This window comes from Amphiprion ocellaris, chromosome 6 (assembly GCF_022539595.1).
Source record: "Amphiprion ocellaris isolate individual 3 ecotype Okinawa chromosome 6, ASM2253959v1, whole genome shotgun sequence".
Taxonomy (NCBI): domain Eukaryota; kingdom Metazoa; phylum Chordata; class Actinopteri; family Pomacentridae; genus Amphiprion; species Amphiprion ocellaris.
Window position 1 is genome coordinate 12485223 of NC_072771.1, and position 15378 is coordinate 12500600.

The 15378-nt window shown below is 38.3% G+C and overlaps 2 protein-coding genes across 2 annotated transcripts; both read left to right on the plus strand.

The window, feature by feature from the left end:
* The first annotated feature begins 472 nt into the window (after positions 1–472).
* On the plus strand, positions 473–4927 carry myl2b (myosin, light chain 2b, regulatory, cardiac, slow). Its single transcript, XM_023268099.3, has 7 exons — positions 473–617; positions 2505–2594; positions 2705–2780; positions 3124–3228; positions 3358–3436; positions 3514–3562; positions 3665–4927. The coding sequence occupies exons 1-7, from the start codon at positions 615–617 to the stop codon at positions 3767–3769; spliced, it is 507 nt and encodes a 168-aa protein (XP_023123867.1). The 5' UTR covers positions 473–614; the 3' UTR covers positions 3770–4927.
* Positions 4928–9492: 4565 nt separating this feature from the next.
* Positions 9493–15297, plus strand: ppp1cc (protein phosphatase 1, catalytic subunit, gamma isozyme). The gene is made up of 7 exons (XM_023268104.3): positions 9493–9894; positions 10640–10771; positions 11506–11736; positions 11987–12091; positions 12338–12561; positions 13405–13539; positions 14629–15297. Exons 1-7 carry the CDS (start codon positions 9840–9842, stop codon positions 14716–14718), a joined length of 972 nt encoding a protein of 323 aa, XP_023123872.1. The 5' UTR covers positions 9493–9839; the 3' UTR covers positions 14719–15297.
* The last annotated feature ends 81 nt before the right edge of the window (positions 15298–15378 follow it).

The following is a 15378-nucleotide window of genomic DNA, read 5'->3' on the forward strand; positions in this document are numbered from 1 at the left end:
AACTACAACCCATAAGATTAAACAGTAATCTATTTCCAAGTAAAGTGAAGTAGGTTAATAACTGTTCAACTGCAAGAGAAAACCTGAACAGCATTGCTGATGAAACACATCATACGAACAATGTTTCCTACTAATGTTTTCCACAGCCTGGCATGCTGTTTATGATCAAGTCTTATTGGGGCTCAGAAAGCTTTAGCTAACAGTTCCGTTTATTGTGCTACCAAGAAACTGCTCCCATCAGTGCACAGCCTGGGTCTCTGTGGAGCACTAACAGGACAGCTGGATGATGGATCCCATCAAGTGCAACTGTCAGTCTCAAGCTCAACTGTCCTTCCCGAGCCAAAGCTATGTCCTGTTGTTATTCTTGGGCCTCAGTAATGGGGCATGTGTGTTTGGCTATTATCCCTAAATCTCATGAACTCTGACAATGGTGGCGAGAGAATAGTCCTCTTTACCTGGGTCTCTGCCTAAAGAAGGCATGGAGTATTTATAGCACATAAGCATGCGCCATTATAGAGGGGACAGGGGTCAGTATATCTAGCCCTTGTTTTGTGAGCTGCTCCATCATAAAGCAGCAAGGATACTGTTTGGTCCTCATCCAGCTGCACTGAAACATGGTGAGTGGACACAGATTTCATTGTCATTGCGTTTAATCTTGTTTAAAATACCAGCAGACTGTAAGGCGGCATTCTGCTCCTGCTGCATGGGTAATGTGTTTATGTAGTATGTCATATATTTGTATATTATACTGCCGTTGTTTGTTTTGATGAATTACGTCTTGCTCCTCTCATTGCCAGTGATAATGAATCAATACACTCTATGTCAATATGCCTATGGGTGCTGAATACAGATTTTTTAAAAATAGTCAATAGGACAGCACTCCAGTTGTCCTATTGATGAGTTATTGATTATATTTGTCTACTCACAATGATGACATTTTTTTAAAAAGTGAGTACAAAGTAATTGTGGTTTGTAGAGGAGAGGAGAGAGGAGGGAGAGAGAGGGAAGGAGACCTTGGACCTTCAACTAATCCTTTAATGGTTCTGTTTTTCATTTTTACAATAAAACCACACAAGGAAATTTTACACACACACAACTGCTGTACGTATTCACATATTTAAGGTGAGGAAAAGGAAAGAGAGAAGAGAAAAGGAGAGAAGACAAGAGAGGATTAGATGACAAGAGAGGATAGCAGATAAGACGAGACAGTTGGAAGGAGGAGGAGGAAGGGGAAGGACAGGAGAGGAGAAAGAAGGAAAGAGGAGAAAAGGAGTGGATGCACTCACTGGTGAAGGTTTATTTTGGATGTTATAGGGGTCATGATGTAGGAATTTCTGATTTCTCTGTCTATATTGTTGCACCTCTGAGTGATGTAATAGGGGTACATGAAAATAAATGTCCTCTGTTTCTTTTATGTTTGTAATGGTGGGGTAAACGCATGTGTGCTAAATATAGATAAGGACGTATCCACTCTGCCACTCACCCCAACCTTCACCTACCTGAAATCTATTACTGTGGACACAAACAAGACTGGAATGAGGAGAAGAGCAATAGCAGAAGAAAGGAAAGGAAAGGAAAGGAAAGGAAAGGAAAGGAAAGGAAAGGAAAGGAAAGGAAAGGAAAGGAAAGGAAAGGAAAGGAAAGGAAAGGAAAGGAAAGGAAAGGAAAGGAAAGGAAAGGAAAATGAGTTATAAAGTAAAAACTGAGAGAAGAGTTGAACAAAGATGAGTGGGAGAGAGAAGAGTAGCAGGTGCAGGTCACAAAGAGGTCAATAATAATTAATGAATTCTTTTGAACAATAAAGTTTCTGCTGTTTCAATCATGATCTCTGCTGGCAGCATCATGAAACTGGCTCATTTCCCTGGACTACATGAATCCTCTTAAAACAAAATAAAAAATTAAATGAATCTGAGCGCCAGAGGTCCCGTCCACGAGATATACAAGTGCTCGAAAGCTAATCCACAACAAGGGTTAGACAGCAGCTGTCGAGAGGCCCGTGAATCCAAGCAATATGATGTCACTGCACTGCATCCCCTTACACTGTTTTTCACAGTTCCTTGGCAGTCATGTAAATAGCTCAACATAATCCTTCCCTCCGAGGGATTTCTGATCAAACAGGGCTCAGTGTACCATCCTGTCATCACCCAGGCCCTATAGAATAATCCCTCATGTGATCCTGGGACTATGGGAGTGCAGGCATGGGGCCACACCCTCCCCAGGCTTAGTCTGCATTCTCACAAAATTGGAGGCTTGAGTAAATATTTCCATAACAAACTGACAGTGTTTTTAATCCTTCCTAATGAAATGCGTGCCCTAGTATAAACTCTGCCTGTTGTGCATTTAATGCCCCCACACTTGGTAAGTTTGCTGATCATTGGCTCATTCTCATAGAAATGCATGTGTGACAGTAAAACTGATAACGAGTGAAGCTGAAACAGAGAGCCAGGTGATGATCGTGTCATTAGTATTGGATCTAATTAGAGTGTCATTGTCAAACCCTGCAGGCACCCAAGAAAGCAAAGAAGAGAGCGGAGGGAGCCAGCTCCAATGTGTTCTCCATGTTTGAACAGGCCCAGATCCAGGAGTTCAAAGAAGTCAGTGCTCTGCCAAATGTTTTCTTTCACTGAATTTGAGCAGCTTACTCTGTGGTGGCTGCTTACTGTGCACACTGGAGACATGGCATGTAACAATCACACTTCTGCAGGCTTTCACTATCATGGACCAAAACAGAGATGGCTTCATTGACAAGAATGACCTGAGAGACACTTTTGCAGCTTTAGGTAAGATCACTGCATGTCTCTTTTCTGTTGTGACAGCTTGACATGATCACACTCCAGCAAAAATGGCAAACATCCTCAAGTTCCAGCTTCTCAAATATGAGCATTTCTTGTCTTCGTGATGACAAAATGGATATCCTTTGGTTTTGAAAAACCAGGCAATCTGAGGAAGTCACCCTGGGCACTGGGAGGTTACGACGGCCATTTTTCACTGTTTTCTGACAGTGTATCGACCAAACAATTAATCAATTAACTTGGAAGATAGTCATGAAATGAATCAATAATGAAAATAATCATTAGTTACAGCCCTAAACCCCATTCCACCTCATGTCCCATCTTTCTCCAGGCCGTTTAAATGTCAAACAAGAGGAGATTGATGACATGCTGAAGGAGGCACCAGGACCGGTTAATTTTACAGTCTTTCTCACCATGTTTGGAGAGAAACTAAAAGGTGAACAAGGATGTCATTGTATGACTCCTCCCTATGTGTGTAGATACCAGGAGCATAGCATTTACAAGAAAAAAAGTTACCTTTGTTTTAATTTTTCATCAACTCCAAACTGCCACTTTTCACCTCCAGGTGCTGACCCAGAGGAGACCATCCTCAATGCCTTCAAAGTGTTCGACCCTGAGGGAAAAGGAACATTAAAGAAAGACTTGTGTGTAACATTGACGTGTGTGAGTATTTGATGAAATGAGTGTTCAGTTTGCTCACCATCACTGCTTGTTTTCACAGTGTGACGGAAATGCTGACAACACAGGCAGACCGATTCTCCCCTGAAGAGGTCAGTGGTCTGCCTTTACAATGGATGATGACATTTTAGCAGTTAAAAAATAAATTAAAAAATCAGTCAGGAATAGAACTTATTTTTACTTCATGGCCACAGATGGAACAGATGTTTGCGGCATTCCCTCCAGATGTTGCAGGGAATCTTGACTACAAGAACCTGGTCTACGTCATCACACATGGTGAAGAGAAAGACCAAGAATAGATGAAACAATTCTCAGATTATGCCCTCTGGACATTTGCATGTGCATGATTACACAGCAGAAACAGAAAGTTTAAAACAACAATTTCACATTTCAGCTCCAATTTTGGATGGACACATATATGAATATATTAATTGTGTATTATTGGATAGTTATAATACATAGATGTATATATCATGGCGCTATGTATATGTCATCCTTTTAGCTGAAATTAAAAGTTCATTTGATCAAAGAAAATAAACCATTTTAAACATAATCACTATTATAATACATGCTATGGAATGCCTTTGATGAATGAATAAAGAAAGCGTTGACATCAGTGATAGTCGCACTGAAAAAGATATTCAGAAGGATCCACTTATATTTGCACCATTAATATAACTGCAGCAGTTTTATGATGATTGACAAACAGACCACTCCCAGAGGTTTTCTTTCTCCATCTGATTGATTATTGTGTGACTTTACTTCCCATAGCAGCAGGAAAACTGTTTCAGCAATGATCTTTAATTAGCTACATATTACATATGCATATTTGAGTGTTTTTTCAGCACTTACTACAACCGAGCAGCTCCATGTCCCATTGTCGCAGCAAATTTCTTTAAGTGTTTAAGTATAAGGGAGAGCATTGCTGGCTAGACAATGTGTCCTGAAAAGCAAAGGTCGGCATCTTAGTCAAAGGGAGTAGTTTCCTCTCGTTAACCAGCAACTGCACTCCAACTGCACTAAGCTCAAGACTTACAGAGTGCATTTAAAAGATTGTATGGTGTCTTCCTAGGGATGAAACTGTTCTTTCTTTTTCATTTTGCCAGTCAACCTAAGAAGTTGACTCTGAAATGCATATGTATTAAAATTACAATTTTAAAATCTCAATCAGCTCATTTTTGAGAAATATGAGGTTAACTTAATCTACGGTTTACTTTTTGATAATAGTAAATCTAATTTCTATTTACCTTTAAAAGTGCAGGGTCATTTAATTTTGAATGACATTAAAAATATGTTACATTTATTGGTGAGAAATGTATTTTTTTTGTTTACCAGACTACACACAGTATGTGTTTGGTTAAAATACTCATTGCTTTTGGACTTTTGGACCGACACATTCCACTGAATTTTCTTTTCTCTGCAGACTAAACTGAAGTCAGCAAAGATGGAGAAACTGATCAGAGTACAACTTATTTTTTTGCTACCTATCAGTTGTAGTACTACAATACTGTGTCACCATTATTTATATAGATATAGACCCTATAATGTTCTATACTGGAAAACCCAAACCAACAGTGGAGAAGAGCGACTCCCTTTTAACAAGAAGAAACCTCGAGCAGAATCAGGCTCAGAGGGGAGGTTATTTGTCTGGGGTGAGAGCAAAGGGGGGAGAGAATGGGACAGCAGAGACAAACAACAAAGAAGAGAACATAAACACTGGACAAATTGTTGAGGCCTGTAATAGTAGATCAGACATGTGAAGCTCCACAGCCAGAAATATCTGAGAGAGGTACAGGGAGAGAGGACAGAGAGAACAAAGCACAAGCTAGGAGAAAAAGAAGAGCTACAGGTAATGTTTGGCCCAGTGCCGTACAGTAAAAATAAAAAGTATTTACCCTCCTTGGAAGTTTACCCCTTTTATATATTTTAACATTGAATCATGGTTGATTTGATTTGGCTTTATGGCAAGAATTTATATTTTTAAAAAAAAAGTAATTTACAGAACCAGATTCTAGAAAGTTTTGTCATCTAATTGTAAATATAAAATGTAAAATAAGTAGACAAGTGGGGCTGCACAGTGGTGTAGTGGTTAGCACTTTCGCCTTGCAGCAAGAAGATCCCTGGTTCGCGTCCCGGCTTTCCCAGGATCTTTCTGCATGGAGTTTGCATGTTCTCCCTGTGCATGCGTGGGTTTTCTCCGGGTACTCCGGCTTCCTCCCACAGTCCAAAAATATGCTGAGGTTAATTGATTATTCTAAATTGCCCGTAGGTGTGAATGTGAGAGTGATTGTTTGTCTGTGTATGTAGCCCTGCGACAGACTGGCGACCTGTCTAGGGTGTCCCCTGCCTTCGCCCGAGTCAGCTGGGATAGACTCCAGCACCTCCCCGCGACCCTAGTGAGGATTAAGCGGTGTATAGATAATGGATGGATGGAAGTAGACAAGTGACTGCCTGTGTATACTCATTCTCTTTAAAGTGATTCACCTCATTCAACACAGATGCAGCCACACAATTACTTAAACCGAGATCATTTGAGGGCAGTGAATGTGTTTCAAGTGATTGTAGTATAAAGACACCGGTACCTAGAAGGTCCAGTCACTGGTGAATCAGTACTCCAGTTATAACTACACCATGAAGACACAAAAGAACACTTTGAGCATCCATGTGAAAAGGTTATTGAAAAGCACAGATCAAGGGATGGACATAAGAAAACCTCAAAGTCACTGAATATCCCTTAAAGTGCAGTTAAACCCATCATTAATAAATGGAAGGAAATAGCATGTGTAAATTTGCCTAGAGCAGGCCGTCCTAAGAAACTAAATGACTACGCAGCAAAGACGATAGTGAAGATGGCTATGAAGGCATGACTCGACCCATGACTCTTCTGAAGGAGTCACAAGCTTCATCAGCTGAGATGAGAGAGACTAGCTTCTTTGGTTTTATGTAACCAAAACTGAAGTTTTTAGCCATCAGACTAGACCTATAATTGGCATACACCAAACAATGCACATTATCAAAAACACACCATTCCCAGAGTGAAGCACGGCTGGGCAGTATCATGATGTGGAGACGCTCGTCATCAGCAGGTCCCAGAAGGCTTGTAAAGGTAGAGGGTACAACGAATACAGCAAATATGGGGAAATCTGGGAGAACAACAGGCCTCAACACAACTGTGACTTGGTTGAACATTTGTTTACAGCAAGACAGTGCCCAAAACATACAGCTGCACATAAATGGTTTAAATACAAGGTGAATGCTGAAGTGACCCAGTCAGAGCCCAGACCTCAACCCAACTGAGAAATTGTGGCTGAACTTCAAGGGCTCTTAATTCATAATCCACATGCAATCTGACAGTTTTACAAAGGAAAATTGTGTAAAATTACAGTGTCCAGATGTGCAAGACTGACTGAGACTATTCACACAGGCTCAATGCTGTAATTGCAGCCAAAGATGCATCCACTAGATACTGACATGAGGGGGGTGAATACTTATGCAGTCACTTATTTGACATTCAGTATTTTTAATTATTTGACACAACTTTGTAGTAATTTGTTTTCACTTTGACATGAAAAATTTTTGTTTTGTAAATTCTTGTCAAAGAAGATCAATTATGCTGACTGAATGTTAAAAAGCAATAAAGGGGAAAAACTTCCAAAGGAGTTGGAAACTTTAAATGGGCACTGCATGTTTTAATATTGCTATGTTTTATATCAGGGAATATATTTTAACACAGTCATCTTAACAGAACACATCAAGGTCTTAAATTCAATGGTAATTAAAAAATACAGGGATATAAAAAAATATATTTAACAAGGATTAGTGGGTAAAAATGTGCTACACTCTAAAAGATAAATGTTGGCGCTCAATGAAGAAAATAAACTCAATAGTTAGCATCGGCCTTTTTGCACTTTGACAACTTCTATTGATATTTTTACATAACTAGCCGTTTTTTTTTTTACAGTGGTGTTGTTAATGGCACCTTTCTTAATAATTTTGTTTTTAATTACTACATAATAACTTAAAAAAATAGATTCTCACTCCTGTAGCTCTCCCCCTTGATGAGACAAAGTGCAATAAGGTAGACTGAAGGCTTGCAAAGGCTATCCTCTTGTCTTTTTAATTTATCTGTCGAATACACAAATGAAAGGAATTTTACAGACAATTAGCTATGCTGCATAAATGTTTACTGTAACATATTAGTTGAAGAGGAACAACAGTTTAATCTGTGAGAACTCAACATACAGTTTTTAAAAAAGTGGGGCACTCAACAATCCCACTATTTGGGTTGACTACTATTGCATTATTATCCATAGAGGTCATTTGGAACCAAAGACCGTCAATAAGACGGGCCAAGAAAAACTGTAACAGTAGTTCCAAACAGATGTCAGGTTTCACTTAGAAATTGAAAACTGACAACTTCACGAATAATCAAAAACTAAATGAAAAACCATCTGTAGCTGAGTGGATTTGTCAAATCAAGCTATGTGTAATAAAACAACTTATTCTAAATCCACTATTGGGAAGATCAAACTCAAAATTATTGAGAATATTCCAAAATTTGTTGCTATAGTAGAATTTATGAGTAAAAACTATCCTTTCTATCGTATTTATATTGTTCAGCCTACAGATCCTCAGACACACAGTCTTCAGCATGTTAAGTGGATAGAGGAGGTTCAAAACCTAGAAGTTATTGATAATAAAAATTAAGTTAGAATGCCAAATTCAATAAAATACTACAGTTTGATTTAGTTTTAGTCTCTGAACCTAGAAATTTGAGTTTTAATTATATCCAACTTAAGCTGATACAGTTACCAACATTAATTAGTCAACACAACTCCTCAAAATAATAAGATAATGAACTTTAATGATCCCACAGAGGGAGAAGTTCACCATTACAGCAGCTCAAAAAGACAGGGGTATGAGGGCAGTATAAGATTATACTATATACGCACAGTACAAACATTGCAGAGAAACATTATATACAAAAGATGACATTGTAACAAATTATTGTACATAAGTTACAGTAGCAGTGGCAGTAGAACGTGTATGTAAAGAGAAAAGTGCAGCAGTAAATGCAGTAGGCCAGTGAGTTATAATGCAGCATTGTACAGTCTGACTGATGGAGTAAAGGACCTGCGGAAACACTCCTTTGTTTGCAACTTAAAAACTTGATCTAAATTCATTAATTAGATGTTTTTCTTACAGCTATAGGGGCAGGTATCCTGAATTACTTTTTAGAGTGTATCATTCCACAATCATAATCACATTAGGACCAATGTAATTATTACAGAATGTCCATGCACCTTAGGTAGTTCAATAAAACTGTTTTCCTACAACCTGTCCAAGTCACTTTAACTCAGTGAAATTCACTTTAAATCACTGTGCCTTGAAATGTGTAAATATTGTATATTGAATTTTAATTATTTAGTATATTATATTGTACAGCAAGATTTTCAGAGTATATGCTAACCTTTAATGTTACTAACTTGCCTATTTGTTATTTTATGTTGTAGGTAAGCTGCTTAACACTTGAATTTCCCTCGAGATTTAGTATGTATGTATGTATGTATGTATGTATTTATCTATCTATCTATCTATCTATCTATCTATCTATCTATCTATCTATCTATCTATCTATCTATCTATCTATCTATCTATCTATCTATCTATCTATCTATCTATCTATCTATCTATCTATCTATCTATCTATCTATCTATCTATCTATCAATCTATCTATCTATCTATCACCTATTTATTTAATTAAGGTCTAGAAATGAACAAATGGTTAATATCTTGTTCACCCTCACTTCTAGAATCTTGGATTTATTATCTAAATATCAATGTATGTGTTTGCAGCGTCTGTTTCTGAAGACTATCGTGTGTCTTGAGTATTTTCCAGTCAAATTCAGACTAATGTGTCCAAACTATTGAGATGCGCTGCTGAGTGTTCTCCATCCAGACCAGCAGGGGGCAGCAGCGGCGCAGCTCCCTGCGGCAGCCTCCTTCAAGCAGCTGCTTCTCTGGACAAGGTGCGGCAGAGGAAAAACAGAGACGGGATACCATCGCTAGCTAATGAGTAGTGCGGCTGACAGTTTTTTTTTTATAGTGCCCCTTTCTTAACAAAAGCTGACATTGGATGTAAATAAAATTAAAACTGCGATGTCTAAGTAGCTTACTAGATTATTAAAGGAGTCAGCGAGCAGCTAGACAGTAGCAGGGCCACACTAACATCTTTACCTTCAGCCGGGAAATTAGCGAGGCTAACAGTAGGTAGCTAATGCTAGGATAGCTAGCGGGCTAGCTTTCACAACTGTTAACGCCAAAACCTAGATTTGACTGAGTCGATTTTATTAAACGCGACGCTTGCAATGGCTGATGTTGACAAGCTCAACATAGACAGTATCATCCAACGGCTTTTAGAAGGTAAGTGAATGTTAAATTATTACATAATAGGCACTCCTCTCAGTATTTGTAAGCAGCTGGGACAAAGTGGCAGTAGATTGGCAGCTATCCTTCGCTTATGTCTGTGTAAAATTATTAGCAATAGTTGCGAACTAACATATGTCTTTTATGTATTATTAAACGTTAGTTGTCACGTAATGATCCTCTTGGTTGATAATCTTTCTTTACTTCAGGGACATGAAGCACTTGGCCAGAAGCACGCTGTTCTCGCACACAAACATACTGCGGACTCCGTCGCACCATAAACACCGATCAGACATAACATTGTTGCCGGTTTACCACTGTTCCTTCCTTGGACCACTTTTGATAGATACTGACCACTGCAGACCGGGAACAACCCACAAGAGCTGCAGTTGTGGAGATGCTCTGACCCAGTCCTCTAGCCATCACAGTTTGGTCCTTGTCAAACTGGCTCAAATCCTTACGTTTGCCCATTTTTCCTGCTTGTAACACATCAACTTTGAGGACAAAATGTTCACTTGCTGCCTAATATATCCAACCCACGAACAGGTGCTATGATGCAGAGATAATCAGTGTTCACTTCACCTGTCAGTGGTCATATTGTTAGGCCTGATCGGTGTGTCTTACTGTATGTTTGTCCCACACAGCCTCCACATAAAGATACTATAACAGACATCACAGACTTAGCTTGAACAGTATTTATCTGTAATCTTTGCTGATTCTTGTTTATGTTTTCTCGCCGCAGTCAGAGGAGCAAAACCTGGCAAGAACGTGCAGCTGCAGGAGAATGAGATCCGCGGATTATGCCTCAAGTCCCGGGAGATCTTTCTCAGTCAACCCATTCTGCTGGAGCTGGAGGCCCCTCTCAAGATATGTGGTAAGTAAAAAATGACATGTATTTATTCGAATAGGAAGGATCAACAATCAATTCAATTTAGATACATGGTCTCATGAGAAGCATCTTCTGGTTTCATTTTTAAATTTCACCAACAAGACAAATTATGACTCAGAAACAAATGCAGTCTGGTTGCTGTAGCCGCATTAACCCTCTGATTTCTGAGCAGTTTCTTGGAACCGGTGGGCTCATTTTTCACTGAAATATAAAGCCTCTGCACCTCTATGGAAACTACACAATGTAGAGAACTCAGAAATGTCTATTCTGCAGTATGGCACAGTTATGATATGATAGATCATAGAAAAGAAAAAAACAGAAATTTAATTTCTTTGATTATTTTTTCCTCAAAAATGTAAAAACCTGGAATCAACATGTTCAGCATTTTTTCAAGTGCCTTAAGGTGTTCGTAACAGGGTTGGGATAAAGTGTATTATTTATTTATTACTTGTGAAATTAGTCCATGCAAATGGTTTTGGTGAATTTTTAAATGGGACACAGAATACAATATTTCAGACAAAATATTAAGATTTTAAGCTAACAGTGCATAACAGATGTGTAATTCAAAGACTGTCAAAACGTTGAAAATGTAACTATCCTTTCTGTCAATACAGTTCCTGGCTCTGATAAATGGTCTACATTTATATTGTGATATTGTGTCTTTCAAACCTGCATGTGGATTTTGGGGTTCAGAGAGCTAATTTATCTCACTCCTCCAGGTGACATCCACGGCCAATACTATGACCTGCTGAGGCTGTTTGAGTACGGGGGCTTCCCTCCAGAGAGCAACTACCTGTTTCTGGGTGACTATGTGGATAGGGGGAAGCAGTCTCTGGAAACTATCTGCCTCCTGTTGGCCTACAAAATCAAATACCCTGAGAACTTTTTCCTGCTGAGGGGAAACCATGAGTGTGCTTCGATCAACAGAATATATGGTTTCTATGATGAGTGTGAGTAATGTATATTGAATTTAATGGCAAAAATGTTTGACTGGCTCCACCACAGTTTTTTTTTTTTCAGTCCATTATGTGTGTTAAGTAAACTTAATTTAAAAAATTGGAGTCTTTGGTTGTCATGCAGATTTTCTTTGGTTGATTTAGGAGATTGGGGAGCTTTACAAATGTGCAACAGCAGAAAATGTGTTCATAGTGTTATCAGATAACAGGAATTGAAATATATTTTCTTGTCTTCTTGTGTTAGGTAAAAGAAGGTACAACATCAAACTCTGGAAGACCTTCACGGACTGTTTTAACTGCCTCCCTATTGCCGCCATTGTTGATGAGAAGATCTTTTGCTGCCATGGAGGTAGATTCTTTAAAGACATTAAAACGTGGCATTATATAAGTATTTAGAATATTTTACACATTTCTATGAACTCCACTGTGGTTTATCTGTGTGCAGCAAGTCAGAAGTAGTCTAGGTTTGTTATCAGCCACTCTGATTTGTCCTTGAGAATTTCTGTTTGCAGTTTGTCAAGCGGCCCTCGTGTAGTATGTACCGACCTCAGTACCAGCGTGTTTATTTGTAAATGTACTTTGTCATTCCATTTAGGACTGTCTCCTGACCTTCAGTCCATGGAGCAGATCAGACGCATCATGCGTCCCACTGACGTTCCTGACCAGGGTCTGCTGTGTGATTTGCTCTGGTCTGATCCAGACAAAGATGTTTTGGGCTGGGGCGAGAATGACAGGGGTGTATCTTTTACCTTTGGCTCAGAGGTGGTAGCCAAGTTCCTGCACAAGCATGACTTGGACCTGATCTGTCGTGCCCATCAGGTAATTACAGTCACTTTTGTCATTATGAACAGATATGTGTCTGTGTGAAATGGGTGTGTAATAGAACATCACGTGAGAGGCTGATAACACTTGACACAAAGGCGTCACTATTATGCAAAGAACTGGCACAGTGACTGGACAGGGTTGTTGATCTTTAAGGTTAGTGGTGCTTCAAGATAAAACCACATTTACTTTTGACCCTTGGTCACTGCATGCGTATTTCTAATGGTTGTGACAAGCTCAACTGAAGGATTTTTTAGTTGTTTTAATTTGGAAAAAATTTTAGGAGACTGGAAAGGAGATAAAAGCAAATAAATCCAGTGATTCACAAGAAAAAAGAAATGCTTGAGACAGCATCTGAAAAATGTACACTGGACTAAAATATGTTTATTGAGCTGCAATGATTATTTATTACCTATGAATAAAACAACTATTTTTAATATTGAATACTCACTTTTAGTATAAATGACAGTAGAGCAGAGGATGTGAAAATCTTTGGGTTGTAAGCAAAATAAGACATTTAAGGATGTCTTTTTTCCCACCATTTTTTTTTTTTTTTTTTTTTAATTTAAATTTTTTACATTTTATAGGCCAACAGCTAATCCGTCAATGCAGAACGTAATTGAGCAACTAATGGAAAATGAAAGTAACTGTTAGCTGACTGTTAGTTGTACTAATTGTGTATCCCTAATTCTACGTGTGGATCCTGATCCATCAGGTCAAGAACAACTGCACTTGACAGTATTTAACACTGTTTACATCCTACATGATGCAAAGTTCCTTCAAGAAGTGCATTCTGAAATGTGTAACTGTCTTTTCAATCTTTTATTTTTTCGCTGGCAGGTTGTTGAGGATGGATATGAATTTTTCGCAAAGAGGCAGCTTGTGACTTTGTTCTCAGCGCCTAACTATTGTGGGGAGTTTGACAATGCTGGTGCCATGATGAGCGTGGATGAGACTCTCATGTGCTCTTTCCAGGTAGCATGCCTTTGTACATCAAGTAATTTGGGGAAATATGATTTACACTTCTTTGCACTGCAGTAGTAAAACATTGCCCATTGAACAATAAAGAAATATCCGAGTTGCACAATCACGACAACAATACTTTGGCGTGTTCAATAGCTAGACAAAATGCCATTTAGTGTTGAGGTACATATGAGAAAATAGAAGAAATACAGGAAAATGTCAGATGATGTGAATAATATAAATTTTAGATAGGGAAAAGAAATGCAATATCCTAAAAATAAGCCATAAACACTTAAAAATAAGCTGAATACAGTTAGAAATATTGTGTAGTGTTAAAATAGATCTGGTAACAAAACTGCTACAGACCTGTCATGTGTCAGAATGCTGAGGCTGCTTGTTTGGCATTCATTTGAAAAAAAAAATTGTTTTTTTCTTACAGCTCCGCCAAGTGATTTGCTAATTGAGTTGCAATTTTCTTTATTAGTTTATCTCTTTTCAATTTTGCAGAACTTAGTTTTTAGGGGATTTTTTTTTTTTGGCAGAAAGGGATAGTAGTATTCATAATTATGTTTTCATTAGTGTGTATTTGTAGCTATGCATCGTTGTGTTTTTGTTGGCATAAAACAAGCACTTTATGTCAACATAAGGAGCAGGTCCTCTTTCAGCCGCCTTGTTTCCACTGTAGTCCAGGACTGACAAAAACCGGCTATAGTTAAGGCCTTTCGCATGTTTAATTTGAAGTGGCAGCCACTGTAGACTCTTCTGCACAATCGGCGACCTCACTTCTTGTTGCTATCAAATGTATCACACCTTTCATATAAGTGATTTTAATTAATCTAAAATTGAACTATATGAGTACTCGGATGGCATAGTCCCTCACCAAGGCCAATGCATTATTTCGTAATGGGTTCTTGCTTTGTAAAGCTTCAATTTTTGCATAATCTTGCTGACAGACAACAAACAGAACTGAAACAGAATTTCTGAAAAAAGTCATCAAAATGGCAGAATGTTTTTAGTAAAATATGAAACTACTTAGTGAAATATTTGTGTAACAGTTCGCAGGTTTCTCATTTAACATTTTTGACTATGTTCCATTTGTAGATTTTGAAACCAGCTGAGAAAAAGAAACCCAATGGCAGCCGTCCTGTGACTCCTCCCCGTAACATGGTCACCAAGCAGGCCAAGAAATGAGTGGGCGGGTGGGGGGCAAATAGCTGGAGTGTGACTCCTGTTCTGCTCTATTCTTTTGCATTTGAAGGATTAGTTATCCTTCTTGCTGCCAATACTGAAAAGATATCCACTCCTACTCGATGAAAGCAAAATATTTTGTTGTTTTGTCCACAGGGGTAAATTGATATGTCACCATGAAAACCTCAGGTGTTTTGCACTCCATTTTGCAGCTAGTCTTTGCCACATATGACTGTTCAATCAGGAAAAATGTAACAATACGGCTACTTATGCACAGGAATGCCTTGTTTGAAGCTGTGCACAATTTTTCAACTTTCTTTCATGTCTTGTTCATTTGTCATCTTTTTTCTCACTGTCAGTAATGAATATTAGTGGCTATAATATTATGGGGGAAAGTCACAAACACCTGTTTACTTCCGTAAACATTATTTACAGTTAATTTACCGTCAGTGTCATAGGATATTGACTACACTGCATCACATTTTTAAGCAAGTCTTGTGCTAAATTAAATGAATAAAGAAGCACTCTTGTAATGTCTAAATCTTTCTAATAAAGTTTGAGTGTATTTTAGGGGGAAATTTGTATCTGGATGTTTTTGAATTTTTAAAAATGGCAAAATGAAAAGTTACAACTGCAGCACTGCACGAATAAAGAGGCCCAAAT

What these genes read in the sequence shown, in the direction of transcription:
- ppp1cc (XM_023268104.3), top strand. Translation starts at nt 9,840, where the DNA reads ATGGCTGATGTTGACAAGCTCAACATAGACAGTATCATCCAACGGCTT. An exon ending in CATCCAACGGCTTTTAGAAG is followed by an intron (nt 9,895 to 10,639) that starts GTAAGTGAATGT and finishes TTCTCGCCGCAG; the next exon opens with TCAGAGGAGCAAAACCTGGC. An exon ending in GGCCCCTCTCAAGATATGTG is followed by an intron (nt 10,772 to 11,505) that starts GTAAGTAAAAAA and finishes TCACTCCTCCAG; the next exon opens with GTGACATCCACGGCCAATAC.
- myl2b (XM_023268099.3), top strand. An exon ending in GTTTGGAGAGAAACTAAAAG is followed by an intron (nt 3,229 to 3,357) that starts GTGAACAAGGAT and finishes TTTCACCTCCAG; the next exon opens with GTGCTGACCCAGAGGAGACC. An exon ending in ACCGATTCTCCCCTGAAGAG is followed by an intron (nt 3,563 to 3,664) that starts GTCAGTGGTCTG and finishes TCATGGCCACAG; the next exon opens with ATGGAACAGATGTTTGCGGC.